Source organism: Phaenicophaeus curvirostris, chromosome 38 (genome assembly GCF_032191515.1).
Source record: "Phaenicophaeus curvirostris isolate KB17595 chromosome 38, BPBGC_Pcur_1.0, whole genome shotgun sequence".
Taxonomy (NCBI): domain Eukaryota; kingdom Metazoa; phylum Chordata; class Aves; order Cuculiformes; family Cuculidae; genus Phaenicophaeus; species Phaenicophaeus curvirostris.
In genome coordinates, this window is record NC_091429.1 from 1,551,449 (window position 1) to 1,575,138 (window position 23,690).

At 64.0% G+C, this 23,690-nt stretch overlaps 3 protein-coding genes across 3 annotated transcripts; 1 reads left to right on the top strand and 2 right to left on the bottom strand.

Moving 5' to 3' along the window:
- Nucleotides 1-741: 741 nt before the first annotated feature.
- On the bottom strand, nt 742-5,350 carry LOC138732802 (tubulin alpha-1B chain). Its single transcript, XM_069879475.1, has 4 exons — nt 5,254-5,350; nt 3,132-3,354; nt 2,614-2,762; nt 742-1,931 (listed from the first exon to the last, which is right to left on the bottom strand). The coding sequence occupies exons 1-4, from the start codon at nt 5,254-5,256 to the stop codon at nt 951-953; spliced, it is 1,356 nt and encodes a 451-aa protein (XP_069735576.1). The 5' UTR covers nt 5,257-5,350; the 3' UTR covers nt 742-950.
- Nucleotides 5,351-8,507: 3,157 nt separating this feature from the next.
- On the bottom strand, nt 8,508-12,507 carry TUBA1A (tubulin alpha 1a). Its single transcript, XM_069879465.1, has 4 exons — nt 12,423-12,507; nt 10,822-11,044; nt 10,248-10,396; nt 8,508-9,663 (listed from the first exon to the last, which is right to left on the bottom strand). Exons 1-4 carry the CDS (start codon nt 12,423-12,425, stop codon nt 8,683-8,685), a joined length of 1,356 nt encoding a protein of 451 aa, XP_069735566.1. The 5' UTR covers nt 12,426-12,507; the 3' UTR covers nt 8,508-8,682.
- Nucleotides 12,508-18,499: 5,992 nt separating this feature from the next.
- On the top strand, nt 18,500-22,601 carry LOC138732813 (tubulin alpha-1C chain). Its single transcript, XM_069879488.1, has 4 exons — nt 18,500-18,594; nt 19,384-19,606; nt 20,468-20,616; nt 21,612-22,601. Exons 1-4 carry the CDS (start codon nt 18,592-18,594, stop codon nt 22,584-22,586), a joined length of 1,350 nt encoding a protein of 449 aa, XP_069735589.1. The 5' UTR covers nt 18,500-18,591; the 3' UTR covers nt 22,587-22,601.
- The last annotated feature ends 1,089 nt before the right edge of the window (nt 22,602-23,690 follow it).

The following is a 23,690-nucleotide window of genomic DNA, read 5'->3' on the forward strand; positions in this document are numbered from 1 at the left end:
GGGGGCAGCACCCTAGAGGCAGCTCCGGGAGGGAGCCAGGAGGGCAGCAGAACCCAGAGGAAGCAGCCAAGGTCGCTCAGGAGGGGCCCCAGCACCCAAGATGCAGGTTTGTAGGGGCTGCCAGCGGGGCAGGAGAAGCCAGAGGCCCCCAGGGATGCTCGGAGAGGGACCCAGGGGCAGCAGCACCTCAAATCCTGGGGTCAGTGCTGGGCCCCTCAGCAGAAGGATGTTGAGGCTCTGGAGTGAGTCCAGAGAAGAGCAACGAAGCTGATGAGGGGGCTGGAGAAGAGGAGCGGCTGAGAGAGCTGAGGGGAGACCTCATTTCACAGAAAGGGGCATGGGACACTGCAACAGGCTGCCCAGGGAGGGGTTTAAGGGCCGGGTGGACGAGGTGGTGAGGGACATGGATTAGTGATTGATGGGAATGGTTGGACTCGATGATCCAATGGTTCTTTTCCAACCTGGTGATTCTATGAAATGCAACCCCCGGAGGAGAGCAGCAGCACGCAAGGGCCCTAGGCAGAGCCCCTCCCGCTGTAGCACTCCCAGGAGAGGAGCATCTTGCTCCTAGGGAGGAAGGGAAGAAGGGGACAGAGGCAGCTCAGAGCAGGAGCGCTGCCTTCCCCCTCCTGTCACTGGGCACAGACAATAGGGACACTCTGTTCCCAGGGGATGGGGCCAGGCGGCTGCAGCAAAAACAGGCGCTGACACAGAGGGTTTGCAACCACCCCAGAGGCAGCGTCTCTTAAAGCCTTTTATTCACAGACATGGTGCAGACACATGGAAAACCAACGAGATCACATTGGAGAGAGCAGGAGCCCAGCCAGGGCAGCGCCCCCCACCCCTCCAGCCGGGCCGACAGGGCTGAACCCCCCCCAGTGCACAAAAAGCTGAAGTGTTTGAAGCGGACATTTTGTGGACATGCTACAGCAACACAAGGAGCTCAGCGTTTAATACTCCTCTCCTTCCTCTTCTCCTTCCCCTTCCACAGAATCCACCCCCACCTCCTCATAATCCTTCTCCAGAGCCGCCATGTCCTCCCGCGCCTCCGAGAACTCGCCCTCCTCCATGCCCTCCCCCACGTACCAGTGCACGAACGCCCGCTTGGCGTACATCAGGTCAAACTTGTGGTCCAGGCGGGCCCAGGCCTCGGCGATGGCCGTGGTGTTGCTCAGCATGCACACCGCGCGCTGCACCTTGGCCAGGTCCCCCCCGGGCACCACCGTGGGCGGCTGGTAGTTGATCCCCACCTTGAAACCAGTAGGGCACCAGTCCACGAACTGGATGCTGCGCTTGGTTTTGATGGTGGCGATGGCAGCGTTGACATCCTTGGGCACCACGTCCCCGCGGTACAGCAGGCAGCACGCCATGTACTTGCCGTGCCGCGGGTCGCACTTCACCATCTGGTTGGCCGGCTCAAAGCAGGCGTTGGTGATCTCGGCCACCGAGAGCTGCTCGTGGTAAGCCTTCTCGGCAGAGATCACCGGCGCGTAGGTGGCCAGCGGGAAGTGGATGCGCGGGTACGGCACCAGGTTGGTCTGGAACTCCGTCAGGTCGACGTTGAGGGCCCCATCGAAGCGCAGCGAGGCCGTGATGGACGACACGATCTGGCTGATGAGGCGGTTGAGGTTGGTGTAGGTGGGCCTCTCGATGTCCAGGTTGCGGCGGCAGATGTCGTAGATGGCTTCGTTGTCCACCATGAAGGCGCAGTCGGAGTGCTCCAGGGTGGTGTGGGTGGTGAGGATGGAGTTGTAGGGCTCCACCACGGCCGTGGACACCTGCGGGGCCGGGTAGATGGAGAACTCCAGCTTGGACTTCTTGCCGTAGTCGACCGAGAGGCGCTCCATGAGCAGCGAGGTGAAGCCGGAGCCGGTGCCGCCCCCGAAGCTGTGGAAGACCAGGAAGCCCTGCAGCCCCGTGCACTGGTCAGCCTGGGAGGAGGGAAGAGAAAACACGATGGGTCCATCAGGAACTCAAACTGGAGCTGCTGCTGAGTTGCCTGGGAAGGGCAGTGTTTCCTGAAGATCTACAGCCTTTGGGGACTCTGGTCTTGGCGACGCTGGCAGGAGCAGGACCTTCCCAAGCACTTCAGCTTTACTTCCAGCCCAGGAACCTTGGGCACTGTCACAACCGGCCCTCAGGAAAGGGGCCTTTCCCCCAGGGACTGAGGGACAACTGGCTCATTCCCACCCAGGGAGGAAGCTGGCACTCATCAAGCTCTGCAGGCACCACTCTCCCCAGCCCCACATGAGTTAAACACTCTGTACAGCTCATAAGCTGTCGATCAAGAAGGATCAGAGTCCAGATCATGGAGAAACCTTACATGACCCTTAAAAATTGGGTCAAATAAGGCTTTCCCTAAGAGCAGAATCAAGCCAGCCTCCTCTAAACCCCATCTCGCTCCCAGGATGTGGATCCTGGGCTTGCAAGACCCCCAGGATGCAGACTCAGCCCACAGGGATGGGAAGGGGCTGATCCTGATCTCCACTCACAGGATCCAGACCCCACAGGGAGCCCCAGCCTGGCTCCTCCTTGCCACCCAGGTCCCACCAGAGGGTTCCTCCCTTCCCAGTGGCTGTGGTGGCACCAGCCCCATCTGGGGTTTGCACCCACCAGCTTGCGGATGCGGTCGAGGACCAGGTCGATGATCTCCTTGCCGATGGTGTAGTGCCCGCGGGCGTAGTTGTTGGCGGCATCTTCCTTGCCCGTGATCAGCTGCTCCGGGTGGAAGAGCTGCCGGTACGTCCCGGTGCGAACCTCGTCTGCAGGGAGAGCCCAGGAGCCCCATTAACATCGGGAGCTCCGTTAGCCCCCAGGAGTCAATTAATACTCAGAGCCTCATTAGTACTAGGCACCTTGTTAACACCAGGAACCTCTTTAGCTCCCAGCATCCCATTAACACTGGGAGCCCCATTAGGACTGGGAACCCTGTTAGCCCCCAGCACCCCATTAATACTGGGAACCCCATTAGCAACAGGCACCCCGTTAGCACTGGGAACCCAATTAGCTCCCAGTACCCCATCTACACTGGGAACCCCATTAGCAACAGGAGCTCCTTTAGCCTCCCAGCTCCCCATTAATACTGGGAGCCCCCATTAACCCCTGCCAGCCCGCAGCCCCCCCGCGCTCACCGATCACCGTGGGCTCCAGGTCCACGAAGACAGCCCGCGGCACGTGTTTGCCGGCGCCGGTCTCGCTGAAGAAGGTGTTGAAGGAGTCGTCTCCCCCGCCGATGGTCTTGTCGCTGGGCATCTGCCCATCGGGCTGGATGCCGTGCTCCAGGCAGTACAGCTCCCAGCAGGCGTTCCCGATCTGCACGCCCGCTTGGCCCACATGGATGGAGATGCACTCACGCTGCAGGGCGGGGGGACACAGAAGTTGGGGTGTCAGGTTTGGCTCGGATCAGCCCCCCTCCAGAACACCGGTTGCACCTTGGCTGGGAGCAGCACCTGGCACCACGCGACCACGAATTCCTAGCTAAGCAGCACGGGGGGAGCCCACAATTTAAGCCCCCCAGGGAAGGGGGCACATGTTTAGGTCCAGCTCTGAGGGTTTTGGGGTCCACCCCCACCCTGTCTTGCCCTCCATCATTCCCAAATGGCGCTCGGGGAGGACATTTTGCGCGCAGGGCGAGGCGGCGCCGCAGGAGGAGGAAGAGGAGGAGGAGGAAGCAGAGGGCGCAGCAGAGGGGAAGCGACTGCGCCAGCCTGGCTGATGGCGTCACCCCCCCCTCGGGGGGTCCCCTCTGCCCCCCACCCTTCCAGCACATTCCAGCCGCGCCCTGAACCGCGGCACCTGCTCCCGCGCATTCCTCCCGCGCGGGAGGGAGGGATGTGGCAGCTCATGTGGGGCCCCCCCAAAAGCCACAGAGGGGGACGAGCCCTGTGGGGTGGGTGTCGGGAGGGTGGGGGGCACTGGAGGTGCCCAAACTTGGGGTCTGAGGGGTGGATTTTGGGGTTCAGGGCTGAACTTGGGGGAGCTGGTGGCACAGGGGGGTGGGAGGTTGGGGGTTCAATAGGATTTGGCAAGTCATCGTTGGATTTGGGGGTTCAGGGCTGGACTGCGGGGAGCCAGTGGTGGAGGGGTGCCCGAGATTGGGGTCTCAGGGCTGGATTTGGGGGGTTAGGGTTGGTGGTGCCCGAGACTGGGGCCTCAGGGCTGGATTTGGGGGGATCTAGTGGCGTGGAGGTGCCTGAGGTTGGGGGTTCAGGGCAGGATTTGAGAGCTCAAGGCTAGATTTGGGGGTTTAGGGCTGGTGGCGCTTGAGACTGGGGGGTCTCAGGGCTGGATTTGGGGATTTAGGGCTGGTGGGGACCAAGATCGGGGTCTCAGGGCTGGATTTGGGGGATCTAGTCGCATAGGGGTGCCTGAGGTTGGGGGTTCAGGGCAGGATTTGAGAGCTCAAGGCTAGATTTGGGGGTTCAGAGCTGGGGCGGGGGGTGGATGGGGTCTCAGGGCTGGATTTGGGGGTTCAGGGCTGGATCTGAGGGAGCCAGCGTTGCAGGGGTGGGGGATGGGCAGCACCCCTCCCCCACTTCCCCTCAGACTTTCCCGCGCGCGGGAACCGTAACGGTCGGGGCTGGGCGGTCCCAAAGGGGAAGAGCGGGGGGGGGGGGGGGGGGGGGGCGGGTGATGGGACCCAGGACCACGTGCTGCTCCCCCTCCCTCCCCCCCCCAGCAAGACTGACACCCCCAGTCCATGCTCTGACCACCCCCCTCCTCCTGTAACCCCCCATCTCCCCCTCTTCGATCCCCACGTTCCCTACTGTCCCCCCCCCGAACCCCTATCCCCCCCCCGCCCCAGGTCTCCGCTCCCTCCACTCCTTCCCCCCCCACCATTTTACAGCCCCTCAGCTCCAAGCCCCCCATTTCCTTCCACCTTCTGCCCCCCCATTTTACAGCCCCCCCATCCTCCGTCCCCCCCGAGCTCCAGCCCCTTTTCACCCCCATTTCCTTCCTCCAGCCCCCCAACAGCTCTAGCCCCCCCACCCCCCAATTTGGGGCTTCTCCCCAGCTCCAGCCCCCTATTTTCACCCATCCTCCAACCCCCCAGCTCCAAACACCCCCATTTTCCAGCCCCCCCCACAGCTCCAACCCCCCCATTTTGCAACCCCCCCCTTTCCTCCCATCCCCTGCCCCTCCCCAGCTCGCAGCTCCAGCCCCTCTCAATTTTGCACCCCCCAGCCCCCCCATTTTGCAACTCCCCCCACCCTCCGACCCCCCCCCCCCCCCGCTGCAGGCCCCCCCCCTCACCATGGCTGCAGCTCGGTTACTCGTCCCGACAAGCAAGGAATCGACGCAAGTACCAGGCTAAAGCCACCCCCGCTGGCCCCACCCTCTTTATACAAACCGGGGGGGCGGACCCCCCCCACCCCACCCCCGCCCCACATCCCCATTGGCCGCCGCACCCGCCCATCCCTGCCCCCCCGCCTTGATTGGCTGCGAATAATGAGGAGCTCCCCCCTTTCTTCCCCCCCCCAACATTGCGGGGCTTTTCGGGGGGTTTCAGAAGCCCCCCACCCCGCAAAGAGGGGGTACAGGGGATGAACACCCCCCCTCTGTGATGCTCAGCCCCCCCCCAAGAAAATGTTTGCTGGGGGGGTGTCAGCCGCTCCCCGCCCCCCCCATCCTGCCCCTCCCACCCGGTGCGGCTTCTCTGCAGAGGAAAACTGCGACATGGTGTGGGGGGGGCCCAACTCCCAAATCCCCCCCCACCCCGCGGTCAGTAATCGGCTTCTGAAGCCAGATCCCACCCCCGGTCCATCTGCACCGCCCTCCCCCCCCACCCCATCTGCACCCCAGGGTGCCCCCCCCCCCACTTATCTGCACCCCAAGAGCCCCCCCCAGCCCATTTGCAGCATGGGGAGCCCCCCAGCACCTCCCCATCCGTGCCTCAGGAGCTCCTCCCTAGCACCAGACCCCCCCCATCTGCACCCCAACACCCCCCTCCCTAACACCCCCCTCCCATGTGCACCCCAGGGCCCCCTCCCTACCACCGCCCCCAGCTCGTCTCCACCCTAAAAGCCCCCCCCCGGTCCATCTGCAGCCTGGGGAACCCCCCCTTTTGGCATCCCTCCCACCCTATCTGCACCCCCCAAGCACCCCCAGCCCACCTGTACCCTATGCACACACACCCCCGAATCTGCAGGTGCCCCCCCTGCCGAGATTGGGGGGCTCTGTGTCCCTGCACCCCACTGAATCTACACCTGGGGGGGTTGGGGGTGCAGCCCCCCCACTCCCTGAACTGAGCTTTGTCTCAGCCACATCCACAGCACTGAGCTCCCACCACCCTTGTGCACCCCCCCCCGAAAAAATGGGGGATGCGCTGGGTCTTGCACCTTGCTGGGTGCTGCTCCCTGCCTGGCTGTGAGGCCATGAGGTGCCTGGCTCGGGGGGGGGGGGGGCTCGGGGGGGCCCAGCCTCCCCCTCTCTAATCCCTGAAGCTCTTTGCTCCCCATAATCCGCCTTCCGCTTGTGCCAAGAGCTTTGTGGCTAACCAAGAGGTCCCTTCAGCACCGCATATTGCCATGCGCTAAAGGCCACCCCGCTCCCCCCCCAAGACCCCCCAACACAGCCGGGGGGGGCACCCCAAAGCCTTGACCCCCCCTCAGGGCTGGTGCAGCAGCCGCCGCCGCAGCTGCAATGCGGCCGGTGACGTGGCCGCCCGCCATTTGCCTCGCCCGGGCGCCACATGGCCGACACGGCACCTCCGCTGCTGCCGGGATGGACGGCGTTCCCACCGGGATGGGGGTTCATTCCTCATGGGATGGGGGTCATTCCCACCAGGATGGGGTTCAAACCCATCAGGATGGGGTTCACTCCTCATGGGATGGGGTTTGATCCCACCAGGATGGGGGTTCATTCCTCATGGGATGGGGTTCATTCCCACCAGGATGGGGTTCAAACCCATCAGGATGGGGTTCACTCCTCATGGGATGGGGTTCATTCCCACCAGGATGGGGTTCACTCCTCATGGGATGGGGCTCGATCCCACCAGGATGGGGTTCACTCCTCATGGGATGGGGCTCGATCCCACCAGGATGGGGGTTCACTCCTCATGGGATGGGGTTTGATGCCACCAGGACGGGGTTCACTCCTCATGGGATGGGGTTCAAACCCACCAGGATGGGGTTCACTCCTCATGGGGTGGGGCTCGATCCCACCAGGATGGGGGTTCAATCCTACTGGGATGGGGTTTGATCCCACCGTGATGAGTTTCATTCCCATCAAGACAAGAGTTCACTCCTTATGGGATGGGCTTCATTCTCATCAGGATGGGGGTTTGATCCTACTGGGATAGGGCTCAATCCCAGGATGGGGTTTCACTCTTCGTGGGGTGGGGTTCGATCCCACCAGGAAGGGGCTTTGCTCTTGCTGGGATGAAGGTTCTTTCCTACCAGGATGGGGGGCTTATTCCCACTGGGATGGGGGCTCATCCATCCAGGATCAGGGCTCATTCCCATCAGGATGAGACTTTGATCCCACTGGAAGGGGGGCTCATTCCCACTGGGACGGGAGTTCTTTCCCACAGAGATGAGGGTTTCTCCCACCACGATGGGGTTCTCTCTGCCCGAGCCCCCACACCTCCCCTCAGGTGTGTGTGGGGGGGTCCCAGTTGGCCCTTGGGGCCAGCTTCATGGAATACCAACACAGTGGTCGGAGCAGAACCATTCCCAGCCCCGCTGGTCACCATCCCACTGCAAAACAAAATTTCTGTCCCCGAGGGCTGCAGGGTCCCAAGATGGGGGGTGTGGGTCCCAGGGTGCCCCCCCCTCCCCCTCAGTACTCTGTGCCCCTCACTGCAGCACCCGCTCAGGTTTCACTCCGTGTTCATCTTTCCCTTCATTATTTATCCCTGACTGGATCCACAGGAGCAGCGAGGGCGGAGGGGGGAGGCACCCTGGGTGCTCCCCACACCCTGGCAGGGCCGGGGGGGCTGCTGCATATCCCCCCCCCTCCCCATAACTTGGGGGGCCAGGCCTGCTCCTCTACCCCGCGATAGGGGATGGAGAGACATCAGGACACAGCATGGGGGGTTGAGGAGGGGGGAGACCCCCACCCACCCCTGGATGAAAGGGCCACAAAGCCCCAGGGACCCCCCTCAAGGGCAATGCAGCCCCCTCCCAAGCATAGCAGGGGGAGAAGAACCCCCCCCTTGCAAGGTGGGGGGGGACAGAGCCCTCAACCCTTCCCAAGAGGAGTTAAAAGCCCCCCAAGTTGCTCATCAGCTCCTGGTCATGGTCCCCCCACCCCACCAGAACCCCCCCTGTAGAACCATGGCAAGGGGGGGGTACACAAAAAGAGGGGGGGGCGCACCACAGCAGCAGGATGGGGCAGGTGGACCATTCTGGGGGTGCTGCAGGGGGCTCAGCACCACCCCAGGGAGATGCTCAGGACCAGGGTGCAGCCCCTGGGTGCAGGCAGGGACCCCACCAGCCTCGGCCTCGGGCTGGAGGGACATCACGGCACGAAAACGCAGCACAGAGTGAAGACACCAGAGCCAGGGAGAAAGGGAATGCTTTTTATTTGGACCCACAGAAGAGGACGGGTGGGCCCATGACAGACTCTTCCACTGAAGCACAGACAGGACAGACCGTGGCGCACACACTGCTACGGACCCTCAAGGGGGGGGGTCTCAACTAGGTTATGTTTCCCCAGAGAGCAGCACCCTCGGGAAGGAGTTTAGTACTCCTCTCCTTCCTCTTCTCCTTCCCCTTCCACAGAATCCACCCCCACCTCCTCGTAATCCTTCTCCAGAGCCGCCATGTCCTCCCGCGCCTCCGAGAACTCGCCCTCCTCCATGCCCTCCCCCACGTACCAGTGCACGAACGCCCGCTTGGCGTACATCAGGTCAAACTTGTGGTCCAGGCGGGCCCAGGCCTCGGCGATGGCCGTGGTGTTGCTCAGCATGCACACCGCGCGCTGCACCTTGGCCAGGTCCCCCCCGGGCACCACCGTGGGCGGCTGGTAGTTGATCCCCACCTTGAAACCAGTAGGGCACCAGTCCACAAACTGGATGGTGCGCTTGGTTTTGATGGTGGCGATGGCGGCGTTGACATCCTTGGGCACCACGTCCCCGCGGTACAGCAGGCAGCACGCCATGTACTTGCCGTGCCGCGGGTCGCACTTCACCATCTGGTTGGCCGGCTCGAAGCAGGCGTTGGTGATCTCGGCCACCGAGAGCTGCTCGTGGTAAGCCTTCTCGGCAGAGATCACCGGCGCGTAGGTGGCCAGCGGGAAGTGGATGCGCGGGTACGGCACCAGGTTGGTCTGGAACTCCGTCAGGTCGACGTTGAGGGCCCCATCGAAGCGCAGCGAGGCCGTGATGGACGACACGATCTGGCCGATCAACCTGTTGAGGTTGGTGTAGGTGGGCCTCTCGATGTCCAGGTTGCGGCGGCAGATGTCGTAGATGGCTTCGTTGTCCACCATGAAGGCGCAGTCGGAGTGCTCCAGGGTGGTGTGGGTGGTGAGGATGGAGTTGTAGGGCTCCACCACGGCCGTGGACACCTGCGGGGCCGGGTAGATGGAGAACTCCAGCTTGGACTTCTTGCCGTAGTCGACCGAGAGGCGCTCCATGAGCAGCGAGGTGAAGCCGGAGCCGGTGCCGCCCCCGAAGCTGTGGAAGACCAGGAAGCCCTGCAGCCCCGTGCACTGGTCAGCCTGGTGAGGAGAGAGAAGAGGGGGACACATTTACTCCAGGCATCAGCAGAAATTCCTCCTTCCTCTCCGTGCTCCCCATGAGGACCTTTGGGGGATCTCCAGCAGCAGAGCAGAAGCCACCAGGCCGGTAACAGGGTGGCCATGACCTCATCATTTGGACATTGACTCATGGGGACAGTGAATCCTCCAGGGAACCCCCTTGGGGAGGAGAGCGGCTAGAAGAACCAGCATAGGGGCTGGGTTCCACTGGCAGCAGAAGGGATATAGTTTTTTTGGGGGGGACACAGGGGTTTTGGGGCCACAGGATGCCCATCCCCAACTGCACGCAGCTGGACTCAGCCGCAGCGAGAGCCAAGCAGGAACAAAGAAGGAATTGCACAGCTCAGCAGCGCCGGGGGCTGCGGCGCCATGGAGCTGCTCCAACCCCGCAGCTGCGCCGGGGCCCAGCCAATAGCAGCCGCTGCAGAATAGGATTAACATTAATTAATAAATTAAATCCAGCCGGGTGAGTCTGGATGGGGAGGGCGAGACCAAGAACAGCGGCTTTGTCCTTGGCTCAGCACCCGTGACTCCCCCGTCCCTACCAGCTTGCGGATGCGGTCGAGGACCAGGTCGATGATCTCCTTGCCGATGGTGTAGTGCCCACGGGCGTAGTTGTTGGCGGCATCTTCCTTGCCCGTGATCAGCTGCTCCGGGTGGAAGAGCTGCCGGTATGTCCCGGTGCGAACCTCGTCTGCAGGGAGAGCCCCCCGGTAACACCAGGAACCCCATTAGCCCCCAGCACCCCATTAATACTGGGAACCCCATTAGCACTGGGAGCCTTCATTAGCCTCCAACACCCCATCAGTACTGGGAACCTCATTAGTCCCCAGCACCCCATCAGTACTGGGAGCCCCATCAGCCCCCAGCACCCTATTAATACCGGGAACCCCATTAGCCCACAGCACCTCATTAATACTGGAAGCCCCATTAGCAACAGGCACCCCATTAATACTGGGAACCCCTTTGCCCCCAGCACCCCCTCAACACTGGGAGCCCCATTAGGACTGTGAACCCCGTCAGCCCCCAGCACCCCAGCTACACTCACAGCCCCACTAGCCCCCTGCACCCTGGGAGCCCCCATTAACCCCTGCCAGCCCGCAGCCCCCCCGCGCTCACCGATCACCGTGGGCTCCAGGTCCACGAAGACGGCCCGCGGCACGTGTTTGCCGGCGCCGGTCTCGCTGAAGAAGGTGTTGAAGGAGTCGTCTCCCCCGCCGATGGTCTTGTCGCTGGGCATCTGCCCATCGGGCTGGATGCCGTGCTCCAGGCAGTACAGCTCCCAGCAGGCGTTCCCGATCTGCACGCCCGCTTGGCCCACATGGATGGAGATGCACTCACGCTGCGGGGACAGAACACGGTGCTGCGTCACCCCCCCGGGCTCCCCCAGTTGTCCCGTTCCCCCCCTCCAGGACCTCGGGGGATGCTGCCTCCAGGGATGAGCCTGCAGGGATCCCTCCCCAGGGCTGGATGAGACCAGCTCATGCCAGGGGCCGCATCCTGCTCAGCCTCATCCTATTGTTCCAGGCTCCGAGGGCTGCGGAGGAGAGGGCGCTCCACGGCCACACCCAGTGCGTGGGGGTGCTCAGCTCCTGGGGTCTCATCCTGCACCCCCTGAGGGTGCTGAGTCCCTGCCTATTATGGGATGGTGAGCTCAGCACCAGGCACTCATCCTGCCCCAAGGGACCAGGACCACACGCAGGACAAGACAGGGAGCCCCGAGGGTCCCATCCTGCTCGGTGGGGGGGAGGGCTCAGCACCAAGGGGCTCATCCTGCCGCCTCGGGTCCCCATTGAGCCACACCCAGTGTGGGACTGGGATTCATCCCTTTTTTTGTTCTCAGCGAGGCAGAGGGAGCTCAGCACCGCGGAGCCTCCTCCTGCCCCGTTAAACCGGGGCCGCGCCCAGTGCGGGCTGAGAGCTCAGCACCGGGAGGGGGGGGTGGGGGGGGTGTCTGTCTGTCTGTCTGCCTGGTTTAACGGGTGGGGGGGCCCGATCCTGGCTGGTTAAACTGGTGCCACGCCCAGTAAGGGCTCGGGACTCGGCCCCAGGAACCCATCCCGACCGGTTTAACGGGAACGACTCCCGGTGCTCAGCCCCGGGGATCCATCCTGACCGGTTTAACGGGAACGACTCCCGGTGCTGCCCCCCCCCCCCCACCACCAGGGGTTTGATCCCCCCCCGTTTTAACGGGGGCCACGCCCAGTGCGGGCTCGGGGCTCAGCACCAGGGGGACCCATCCAGTCCCGTTTAACGGGAGCCACGCCCGGTGCGGGCTCCGCTCTTCCTGGGGTTGGAACGGAGAGAACGGGGGGGGGGGGGGGGCTGGGGGGGTTCAGAGCGAGGAGAAACGGAGGAGACCGGGGAGGGGCGGGGCCCGGGGTACGGGAAGCGAGGAGAAAGGCGGGGACCGGGGATGGGGGGGACCCGGGGATGGGGAGTGAAGAGAAACGGAGACCGGGGATGGGGGAGCCTGGGGGATGGGGACCGGGAGGTAACGGGAGGGGGCGGGGACCGGGGAAAGGGGGGGACCCCGAGGATGGGGAGAGGAGGGTGGGAGAAGGGCGGTACGGGAGGCTGGGGAGAGGGGATAACGACGAGGACCGGAGGATGGGGACCGGGGAGGGATGAGGAGGCACCGGGCGGCCCGGAGGATGGGAAGCGGGGGCTGAGGGTGGAGGGCGATGCCCGGGAGCCCCCTCCCCGTCCCCCCCCCTCACCATGTCGGCGGTCCGGGGTCTCACAGCCCGACGCTGAGGCGGTCGATGTAAGAGTCGCGGCGGAGCGCGGGGCTCGGTGCGGGGCTTTATAGCGCCCGGGGGGCGGGGCGGCCGGGGGGGCGGCGGCCGCGGCCATTGGCGGGGGGGGATGAGGTAATGGCCCCCCCGGGGCCGCAGACAAAGGCGGGCGGGGCGGGGGGGGGTGCGGGCTGCGGCAGGCACCGACCCGCCCCGACACTCGTCCTGCCCCAGAGCCGGGTTTGTCCCCAACCCCAGCCCCATCCCTGTCCCCAGACCTGGTTTTGTCCCTGTCCCCAGCTCCATCCCTGTCCCCAGACCCATCCCTGTCCCCATCCTCGGTTTTGTCCCCAGCCCCAACCCCATCCCTGTCCCCAGCTCCATCCCTGTCCCCAGACCCATCCCTGTCCCCAGACCCATCCCTGTCCCCAGCCCCAGTTTTGTTCCTGTCCCCAACCCCGTTTTTGTCCCCAACCCCATCCCTGTCCCCAGACCTGGTTTTGTCCCTGTCCCTGTCCCCAGCCCCATCCCTGTCCCCAACCCCATCCCGGTCTCCAGACCCCCCATCCCTGTCCCCATCCTTGGTTTTGTCCCCAGCCCCAGCCTTATCCCCAGCCCCAACCCCATCCCTGTCCCCAGCCCTGTCCCCAGCCCCATCCCTGTCTCCAGACCCTGTTTTGTCCCTGTCCCCAGCCTCGGTTTTGTCCCCAGACCCGGTTTTGTCCCCAGCCTCGGTTTTGTCCCTGTCCCCATCCCTGCTTGTGCCACCGTTCCCAGTCTGGCCAGTGCCACTGCTCCCCATTGTCCCTGTCCCCATCCTCAGCCACGCCCTGGCTCTCATCCCGCTTGTGCCACCGCCCTGGCTCCCGGTTCTGTCCCTGTCCCCATCCCTTGGTCACACTCTGGTCCCCATCCCCCAGTTGTGCCACTACCCCTGTCCCCCAGCCCCGCCCTGGTTCCCATCCCCAGCTGTGTCACGGTCCCCAGTCTGGCCAAGTGCCACCGCCCTGGCTCCCCGTTCTGTCCCTGTCCCCGTCCCCATCCCTGTCACGCCCTGGTCTGCATCCCAGTCACATCCCTGTCCCCATGTTTCCTACATCCCTGTCCCCAGCCACGCCCTGGTCCCCATCGCCAGCCTTGTCTCTTTGTCCCCTGTGCCTCCCCACTGTCCCCAACCACTTTGGGACTTTGTCCCCCATGTCCCCCCCCCCCCTGTCCCCAACCACCTTGGGGCTTTGTCCCCCATGTCCCCAACCACCTCGGGGCTTTGTCCCCTATGTCCCCCCCCTCCTCTCCCCAACCACCTTGGGGCTTTGTCCCCCATGTCCCCAACCACCTTGGGGCTTTGTCTCTACTGTCCCCAAACACCTTGGGGCTTTGTCCCCCATGTGCCCCCCTGCTGTTCCCAACCACCTTGGGGCTTTGTCCCTTGTGTCCCCCCCATGCTGTCCCCAACTGCCCTGGGGCTTTGTCCCTTGTGTCCCCACCGCTGTTCCCAACTGACGATGGTTTGTGGCCTGGTGGCCCCACGGGGGGGTCCTGAGGACAAAGAGGAGCTGGCAGGACGGGGCAAGGGCCAGACCGGGCATGGGGCCACGCGGGGACGGGGGCCAAGACGTGGCTGGGAAGCAGGGCACTGGGGCATCGCCACGCTCGGGGACAGTGGCCTTGGGGATGGGGACAGGGAGGTGGTTGGGGGTGATGGATGGTTGCGAACCAGAGGACATTTCCTGAGCACCCCAAGCACTGAGCAGCTTATGCTAAATGAAATAAAGGCACCTTAGCATAAGGCCTCACAGCTTTTGCACCAGAATTCAAGCTAACTTTGCAGAAGAAGCAGCTGCTGTAACTGACACACTGTCTTCAAGGTTTCTTTTTGCAACAATAGAGTTGTTCTACCTTCTACTCCTCTCATTTCTCACGGGAAGCTTTCCTCAGTAGTCCTTGACTTGTTACTTAGTAGTCTATCCATTTGGAGACTGAAATGCTCACTCAGCTATTTCTCATGATAAAATAGAATAATGTATTGTAACCAACGGTTACTTGTTGCTAATGAAGAATCGTCAAATCAGCTTGTAAAACAATGGCTTGCTTCAGCAAGGAAGGTATAAAATGTGTAGTTTTGTAGTTTTGTCCTTGTAGGCACAAGGACAAAGCCCCACGGTGGTTGGGGACAGTAGGGACAAAGCCCCATGATGGTAGGGGATGGGGGGGACACAAGGACGAAGCCCCATGGTGGCTGGGGATGGTCCAGAGGCTGTGGGGGGGGGTCTGGGGGTCTCGGTCCCTACCGAGGGGTGACCCCCACGGCACAGACGGAGCTGTGGGGGCCGAGGATCCCAGCACCCCCCTGTGCTGAGAAATCACATTATTTTTTCCCCCTGCATTTCCCCCATTACGCAGAATTTGAGGCAGCTCCCAGCCCCACAGCCCCACAGCCCTGTCCCCAGCCCCATGTCCCTGTCCCCAGCCCCACAGCCCCTGTCCCCAGCCCCATATCCCTGTCCCCAGCTCCATGTCCCTGTCCCCAGCCCCACTGCCTGCCCCACATCCCCCCACATCCTCCCCTCAGCCCCACGTCCCCACTGCCAGCCCCATGTCCCTGTCCCTAGCCCCATATCCCTGTCCCTGGCCCCATATCCCTGTCCTGAGCCCCACATCCCTGTCCTGAGCCCCACATCCCTGTCCCCAGCCCCACAGCCCTGTCCCTAGCCCCACAGCCCTGTCCCCAGCCCCACATCCCTGTCCTGAGCCCCCACATCCCTGTCCCCAGCCCCACAGCCCTGTCCCTAGCCCCACAGCCCTGTCCCCCAGCCCCACATCCCTGTCCCCAGCCCCATATCCCTGTCCCCAGCCCCACATCCCTGTCCCCAGCCCCACAGCCCTGTCCCCAGCCCCACAGCCCTGTCCCCCAGCCCCACTTGGGGGGTGCAGCGAGGGGCTCGGCTCCGGGGGGGGTTTCGGGGCTGCAGACAAAGAAGGGCTGGGATGCGGGCATCGCCCACCAGAACAAAGAACCCGGTGGCCCCGGTGATGCCAAACGGAGAAAACCAGGCGATTCGGGGGGTTCTCATCACAAAAGGGGGGGTCAGGGAGACCCTGACCCCCAAAGCAGCTCAGCCCCCCAGCCCCACACCTCATATGGGACCCCCCCCCACACCACCTTTGTTTCCCCCCAGCCCCTGAGCTCCCAGTCTGAGGGTCTGGGTGTGTGCCCAGGGGGTCCCCAAAACCTGAGGTGAGGGGGGCCCCACAGCATCCCCCCTTCCCCTCCTTCAGGGACCCCTCTCCAACCTGGGGGGGGATCCCCTACCCCCCCCCAATCTCCCCAAGCTGGGGGCAGGGGGTGCCTCAAGGGGTGACGGATGGCTCAGAGCCCCCTCCCAGGGCAATGCGGGGTGCAGGGTGGGGGGGGCTCTGGGTGCCCCCCCCTCAGCCCCCCTCATCTCATTCACTATAGGAGGCCGCTTGCCCCCTCACCGACTGCTGCCAGGCAACCACTGGGGTTGCTAGGAGACCGGTTGCTAGGAGACAGCCTGGGACCCCCCCCCCAATCACAATTTCCATCCCAAAGGCCTGGTGAGATTGCGGGGGGGTGTGTGTGTGCAAAAAAGTGGGGCTGGGTCCCCCCACTGTGCTGTCCAGGGGGGTGCATATGACCCCTGGGCCCCCCATTTGTGCAGTGAGGGGGGGGGTGAGGGTCTGTCCCAGCTCCCCAGCGCCCCCCCCTTGCCTCCCAGCCCCCCCCCCCCATTCTTTCCCAGCTGCCCGTGCTGTGTTTTCTGTTGGTAGCAACGGCTCCCGGTGACGGTTGCTGCCCCCCGCATCCCCCCCCCCCACCATCTCCAGGGCCGTGTCCCCCCCCCCAGGATCCCCCCTTTCCCACCCCCCCCGGAGCCCCAGCATCCCCATCCAGCAGGTGGGCATCTCAGGGGGTCTCCAAGAGCTGGAGTCCCTCTCTGCCCCCCCATTTCCCAGCCAAGTTCCCCCCCCCCCCCAAAGTTTAGGTCCTTTTTGGGGGTCCCGCACCCCATAGCTGGGCCTCACCCGCCACCCCCCCAAAAAAACAGGGGTCCCAGCCCCATAGTGGTGCCTGAGGAGGAGGGGGGGGGGCAACCCAGGCACCAGGGCTGGAGCTGGCGGTGGGGGGGGGCTGCTATTTTTAACCTGTTTGCCTGCAGAATGTGTCTGTCTGTCTGTCTGTGCGTGTCCGTGTGCCTGTCTGGGCCTGTCTGTCCACGTCTGTCTGTCTGTCCAGCCACATCTGCCCTTCTGTGTCTGCCTGTGTCTGTCTGTCTGTCCATCCCCGCCACCATCGATGTGTCGGGTGCATCGAAACGGGGAGACAGGAATTGGGGGGGGGGGTGTCAAAAGGGGGGGGTCCCGCTCCTCACCAGGGATACTGGGAATGGTGGACACCCCCCTCTCCTTGCCCCCCCTCCCTTGTGTCCCCCAAATTACCTGGGCACCCCTATTGTCCCCCCCCTCCCTGTGTCCCCCCCCCCATTCCCTGGGCACCCCAAGGGTCAGGGGGTGTTTTGGGGGGGTCGGATGGAGCAGGTGGGTGTGCCCCCCCCTAAGGACTGATGTCTCTCTGCTTCATCGCCCCCCCCCGCCAGCCACCGCCCTGCTCTTTTCTTGCAGCCTTTGCCGCAATGCGGAGCTGCCAGCGGTGCTGCAGCCCCCCCCCAGCCCCCTCCCCTCCCTCCAGGCCCCCCCAGCCCCCTCCCCCCCTCCAGCCCCCCCTCCAGCTCCCTCCAGCCCCTCCTCCAGCCCCCTCCCCTCCCTCCAGCACCCCCCTAGCCCCCTCCTCTCCCTCCGGCCCCCCCCAGCTCCCTCTCCTCCCCACAGCCCCCCCCTCCACCTTCTCACAGCCCCCCCCCACCCCCCAACAGAGATGGGATGGGATGGTGATGGGAATGGGATTGAATGGGGATGGGGAAGGGGAAGGGGATGGGGAAGGGGATGGGATGGAAAAGGATGGGAATGGGCCCATTGGACCCCTGGGACCCCCAGCCCAGCTGGGCCGTGGTACAGGGACCCCCCCCACTCTTCCCTTTCTACAGCCCCCCCCCAAGCTCCTCTAATGCCCCCGTGCCCTAAAAGCCCCTCCAAAGCCCCTCTAATGCCCCCCAGCTCCTCTAATGACCCCCCAAAGCCCCTCTAATGCCCCCCAAAGCCCTGCAAAACCCCTCCAATGCCCCCCAAAAGCCCCCCAAAGCCCTTCCAATACCCCCCAGCTCCTCTAATGACCCCCAAAACCCCTCCAATGCCCCCCAAGCCCCTCCAATGCCCCTCTAATGCCCCCCAAGCCCCCTCCAATGCCCTTCCAATACCCCAGCTCCTCGACCCCCAAAGCCCCTCCAATGCCCCCCAAGCCCCTCCAATCCCCCTCTAATGCCCCCCAAGCCCCCTCCAATGTCCTTCTAATGTCCTTCTAAAGCCCCTCTAAAGCCCCCCAGATCTTCTGACCCCCCAAAGCCCCTCCAATGCCCCCAGGACCCCAAAAGCCCCTCCAAAGCCTCTTTAATGCTCCCTAGCTCCTCTAATGACCCCCAAAGCCCCTCCAATGCCCCCTAAATCCTCTAATAACCCCCAGAAGCCCCTTCAATGTTCCCCAAAACCCCTCCAGAGCCCCTCTAATGCCCCTCAAGCCCCTCCTAACACCCCTCCAATGCCCCCCCAAACCCCTCTAATGTCCCTTTAATGCCCCCCCCAGCCCCTCCTGATCCTCCCCCTCCCCCTCCCCCCCAGCCCACCCCCCCGCACATTCCTCTCTGGTGACGTCACCGCCCACGCGTCCTCGCCCGCTTTCGAACCGACCAATCACAATCGAGGGGGCGTGGTCAGAGGGGGAAGGGGGCGTGGTCACAGAAAAGGGGCGTGGTCAGAGTGGAAGGGGGTGTGGCCAGAGGGGAAGGGGGCGTGGTCAGAAGGGAAGGATGCGTGGTCATAGAAAGGGGGAGTGGTCATATGGAGGAGGCGTGGCCAAAATGAATGGAGGTGGGTACTCAGAGGCCACGCCCCCTTCAGACCACGCCCCCCTAGGAAAATAGCACCGCCCCCCCGGGTTTATTGCAGGGGGGGCCCCTCGGGGCTCCCCTCGCCTCCCTCCTCAGCGGCTCCGTGACGGGTCGGGCAGTGAGCGGCTATGGTGAGGGCTGGGGGGGGGAGCCCCATGGGGCTGGGGGTTAGGAGGTGGGTGTCAGGTCGGTGTCACCCCCCTCATGTCCAGGGCAGCACGTGGGGCTGGGGGGGGTGGGGGGCTAGGTCTGTGTCTCCCTCCCCCCCAATCCCATTTTCATGACACCCTATGGGGCTGGGAGTCCCCCTGGAGCTGTGGGGCAAGGGGAGTACTAGCTTGCCCCCCCCCAGCCCCATATCCAAGGAGGGGGAAAGCCCTTGGTGTGTTCAGGATGTCCCGTGAGGCGGGGGGACCCTGTGGGACTGGAGAGCACGGAGGACACCAGGTGTGTCCCCCCCAAATCCCATGTTCAGGATGCCCTGTGATGCTCTGGGACCCTGTGGGGCTGGAGAGCACGGAGGACACCAGGTGTGTCCCCCCCAAATCCCATGTTCAGGATACCCCGTGATGCTCTGGGACCCTGTGGGGCTGGAGAGCACGGAGGACACCAGGTGTGTCCACCCAGATCCCATGCTCAGGATGCCCTGTGATGCTCTGGAACCCTGTGGGGCTAGGGAGCACGGAGGGCACCAGGTGTGTCCCCCCCAAATCCCATGCTCAGGATGCCCTGTGAGGCTGGGGGACCCTGTGGGTCACGGGGGGTGCCAGGTGTCCCCCGCACACCCCATATTCAAGGAAGCACGAGGGTCTGTGGTTCGACGTTGCGAAGGCTTCTTGCGTGTATAGGACACCCCGTGGGGCTGGGGGCCCCCATGGGGCTGTGGGGCAGTGGTGACCCCTCCGTGTCCCCCCCCGCAGCGTGAGTGCATCTCCATCCATGTGGGCCAAGCGGGCGTGCAGATCGGGAACGCCTGCTGGGAGCTGTACTGCCTGGAGCACGGCATCCAGCCCGATGGGCAGATGCCCAGCGACAAGACCATCGGCGGGGGAGACGACTCCTTCAACACCTTCTTCAGCGAGACCGGCGCCGGCAAACACGTGCCGCGGGCCGTCTTCGTGGACCTGGAGCCCACGGTGATCGGTGAGCGCGGGGGGGCTGCGGGCTGGCAGGGGTTAATGGGGGCTCCCAGGGTGCAGGGGGCTAGTGGGGCTGTGAGTGTAGCTGGGGTGCTGGGGGCTGACGGGGTTCACAGTCCTAATGGGGCTCCCAGTGTTGAGGGGGTGCTGGGGGCAAAGGGGTTCCCAGTATTAATGGGGTGCCTGTTGCTAATGGGGCTTCCAGTATTAATGAGGTGCTGGGGGCTAATGGGGTTCCCGGTATTAATAGGGTGCTGGGGGCTGATGGGGCTCCCAGTGCTAATGGGGCTCCCAGTATTAATGGGGCTCCCAGTATTAATGGGGTGCTGGGGGATAACGAGGCTCCTAGTGCTAATGGGGTTCCCAGTGCTGATGGGGTGTTGGGGGCTAATGAAGGCTCCCAGTGCTGATGGGGTTCCCAGTGCTGATGGGGTGCTGGGGACTAACGAGGCTTCCAGTACTGATGGGGTGCTGGAGGCTAATGAAGGCTCCCAGTGCTAATGGGGTTCCCAGTATTAATGGGGTGCTGGAGGCTAACGAAGGCTCCCAGTGCTAATGGGGTTCCCAGTGCTGATGGGGTGCTGGGTACTAACGAGGTTCCCAGTACTGATGGGGTGCTGGGGGCTAATGAAGGCTCCCAGTGCTAATGGGGTTCCCAGTATTAATGGGGTGCTGGGGGCTAATGAGGCTCCCAGTGCTAATGGGGTTCCCAGTGCTGATGGGGTGCTGGGTACTAACGAGGTTCCCAGTACTGATGGGGTGCTGGGGGCTAATGAAGGCTCCCAGTGCTAATGGGGTTCCCAGTTTTAATGGGGTGCTGGGGGCTAATGGGGTTCCTGGTGTTACTGGGGGGCTCTCCCTGCAGACGAGGTTCGCACCGGGACGTACCGGCAGCTCTTCCACCCGGAGCAGCTGATCACGGGCAAGGAAGATGCCGCCAACAACTACGCCCGCGGGCACTACACCATCGGCAAGGAGATCATCGACCTGGTCCTCGACCGCATCCGCAAGCTGGTGGGCATCCCATGGGGGTCCCGTGGGGTGGCTTCATCCGCGGGGTGTCCCTGGGGAGGTGATCAGCAGGTCCTTCTTGCCCTGTCAGCGCTGTGGGGCAGAAGGTGGGGCTGCCCCATGCATGGGGGAAGGTCTGGGCTGTCCCCAGTGCCCGCACGGCGTCGGTGCCCCGGGCTCAGCGCGGCCCCAGCCCTCTTTTGGGGAGGAGGATGCGAAGCCCCATGCCCAAGGGGTTTGTGCACCACTGGTTTGGGTGCTGATGCACCACTGGTTTGACTGGTGCGGCTCCCCAAGCTCTTTGAACCTGTGGTTCCCACGCCGGGGCTGGCGCCGGGGCTGGCTGGACCAGCTGTGCCGCCGGCTCCGCTCGGGGAGCTCCTGGCACATCAAAGGCTGAGCTGGTTGCCCGTGGGCTTGCGTGGGCCTGGTGGCTCCAGCTGCACCCATCCTGGCGAGGATGAGGATGCAAAGGCACGGCTGATGGCTTGGGAACCTGCTGGAGACTCTTCCCAGTGGGTCACTGCATGGGGCTGTGAGGTTTCCATGGCTCTGGAGGCAGCAACGGCTCCATCGCCACGTGGGTTATGGTGTCTGCAGACCTCCCAGAACCATTTAGGTTGGAGAAGACCCAAGATCACTGAGTCCAACGGTAAATCAAACACTGCCAAGTCTACCATTCATCCATGTCCCCAAGTGCCACATCCACGTGGCTTTTCAATCCCTCCAGGGATGGCGACTTCACTGGGAAGCATCTTCCAATGTGTGAACTCGATGGGTGCCCCAGGATGGGGCTCTGGGTGGTCTGACCCCTTCTATAAAGAAACAGGGATTTCCTCTTCCCCACAGCAACTGCCATGGTCAGATCCTGCACCAGGAATGTGCCGAGTGTCCCCAGACCCTTTGCCAAGGGGCAATTGGCCTTCCTGGGCAACTCAGCAGCAGCTCCAGTTTGAGTTCCTGATGGACCCATCGTGTTTTCTCTTCCCTCCTTCCAGGCTGACCAGTGCACGGGGCTGCAGGGCTTCCTGGTCTTCCACAGCTTCGGGGGCGGCACCGGCTCCGGCTTCACCTCGCTGCTCATGGAGCGCCTCTCGGTCGACTACGGCAAGAAGTCCAAGCTGGAGTTCTCCATCTACCCGGCCCCGCAGGTGTCCACGGCCGTGGTGGAGCCCTACAACTCCATCCTCACCACCCACACCACCCTGGAGCACTCCGACTGCGCCTTCATGGTGGACAACGAAGCCATCTACGACATCTGCCGCCGCAACCTGGACATCGAGAGGCCCACCTACACCAACCTCAACAGGTTGATCGGCCAGATCGTGTCGTCCATCACGGCCTCGCTGCGCTTCGACGGGGCCCTCAACGTCGACCTGACGGAGTTCCAGACCAACCTGGTGCCGTACCCGCGCATCCACTTCCCGCTGGCCACCTACGCGCCGGTGATCTCTGCCGAGAAGGCTTACCACGAGCAGCTCTCGGTGGCCGAGATCACCAACGCCTGCTTCGAGCCGGCCAACCAGATGGTGAAGTGCGACCCGCGGCACGGCAAGTACATGGCGTGCTGCCTGCTGTACCGCGGGGACGTGGTGCCCAAGGATGTCAACGCCGCCATCGCCACCATCAAAACCAAGCGCAGCATCCAGTTTGTGGACTGGTGCCCTACTGGTTTCAAGGTGGGGATCAACTACCAGCCGCCCACGGTGGTGCCCGGGGGGGACCTGGCCAAGGTGCAGCGCGCGGTGTGCATGCTGAGCAACACCACGGCCATCGCCGAGGCCTGGGCCCGCCTGGACCACAAGTTTGACCTGATGTACGCCAAGCGGGCGTTCGTGCACTGGTACGTGGGGGAGGGCATGGAGGAGGGCGAGTTCTCGGAGGCGCGGGAGGACATGGCGGCTCTGGAGAAGGATTACGAGGAGGTGGGGGCCGACAGCGTGGATGGGGAGGAGGACGGGGAGGAATTCTAGTGCCTTGGCTCTTCTTTGCCGCTCATTAAAATTGCTCTTTCCATGCTGGCCTCGTTTATTGTCCCGATGCCATCTGCATGGTGGTGACCTGGGGGGAGATGTCCTGATTGGAGGTGGTGGGGGGGGGACCTGGTGGTGCTGAGCTGGCCTGGGCTCCCTGCCCAGCATCGCTGCCAGCTGGCAGGGGCTGGAATCCCTTCACTGAGTCCTGTGCTGTGAGCTGGGGGGGGGTTCATGTCCCCCCCCCTTGTTGTCCCTGTCACAAGGGAGCGAGGATCTTTGGGAACAGCCCCCCCCCCGTCCTCGCCTGCCCCCGCAGCCACCCTCGGCTCCATCCCCTGCTTGTGGGCAGGATCCGACCCCGGGCACGGCTGGTGCAGACGTTCTCTACGTGGTGTCGCACTGCTCCTGGCACGGAGCTGATGCTCTGCAGCGTGAGGGATGGTGGGGGGGGGTGGTCCTGGGGAGGAGGGACCCCCCCCCTTGCATCCCGCTGACCCCTTCCTGTAAGCGCCGCCCTGGCTGTCCGGGAAGGGGGAGTCGGGGGGGGGGGCAAAGCCCATCACCCCCCTGCGCATGGCAGCTCGGGCAGAGCCGAGTCACTGCTGCCTCTACAAAAAGGGGGGACACAGGGCTCCCCCCACCCTGGGTGCTCCCTGGGTGCTCCCCAGGCAGGATGGGACCCCGAGGGGGGCTGTGCTGAGCCCTGCACTCCAATCTCCCCATGCATCTTGGAGGGGGGGAACCCCATAACCCCCCCGGTGCTGCCCTGCACCCCACAGGGCCCCCAGCCCCTCTCCTGCATCCTAGCGAGGGGAGACCCTGACCAAGTTGGGGGGCTGCACCCCTTGTTCCCACCGCCCCCATGTTACTGAGCTCCTCTACCTGCACCAATGAGGGGGGGACCCTGCAGCCCCCCCACTCTGAGAGGGGAATTCCTGCAGATTCCATTCCCCCTGCATCCTCACTGGGGTCCCCGGCTTCTCCCCAAGGGGAACACAGCCCCCTGTCCCCCTGCAGCTCCTGCTGTGCAACCCGAGTGGGGTCCTCAGCCCGCTGCCCCCCCCCCCCCAGCCCCTCGTCCCCTCCTCCATCCCAATTGGG

Bases quoted from the DNA above. Each gene is read 5' to 3' on its own strand.
- LOC138732802 (XM_069879475.1), bottom strand. The intron at 2,763-3,131 runs GTGAGCGCGGGG...CTCTCCCTGCAG, and splicing joins CCTGGAGCCCACGGTGATCG to ACGAGGTTCGCACCGGGACG. The intron at 1,932-2,613 runs GTGGGTGCAAAC...CCCTCCTCCCAG, and splicing joins TCGACCGCATCCGCAAGCTG to GCTGACCAGTGCACGGGGCT.
- LOC138732813 (XM_069879488.1), top strand. The intron at 19,607-20,467 runs GTGAGCGCGGGG...CTCTCCCTGCAG, and splicing joins CCTGGAGCCCACGGTGATCG to ACGAGGTTCGCACCGGGACG. The intron at 20,617-21,611 runs GTGGGCATCCCA...CCCTCCTTCCAG, and splicing joins TCGACCGCATCCGCAAGCTG to GCTGACCAGTGCACGGGGCT.
- TUBA1A (XM_069879465.1), bottom strand. The intron at 10,397-10,821 runs GTGAGCGCGGGG...CTCTCCCTGCAG, and splicing joins CCTGGAGCCCACGGTGATCG to ACGAGGTTCGCACCGGGACA. The intron at 9,664-10,247 runs GTAGGGACGGGG...TCTCCTCACCAG, and splicing joins TCGACCGCATCCGCAAGCTG to GCTGACCAGTGCACGGGGCT.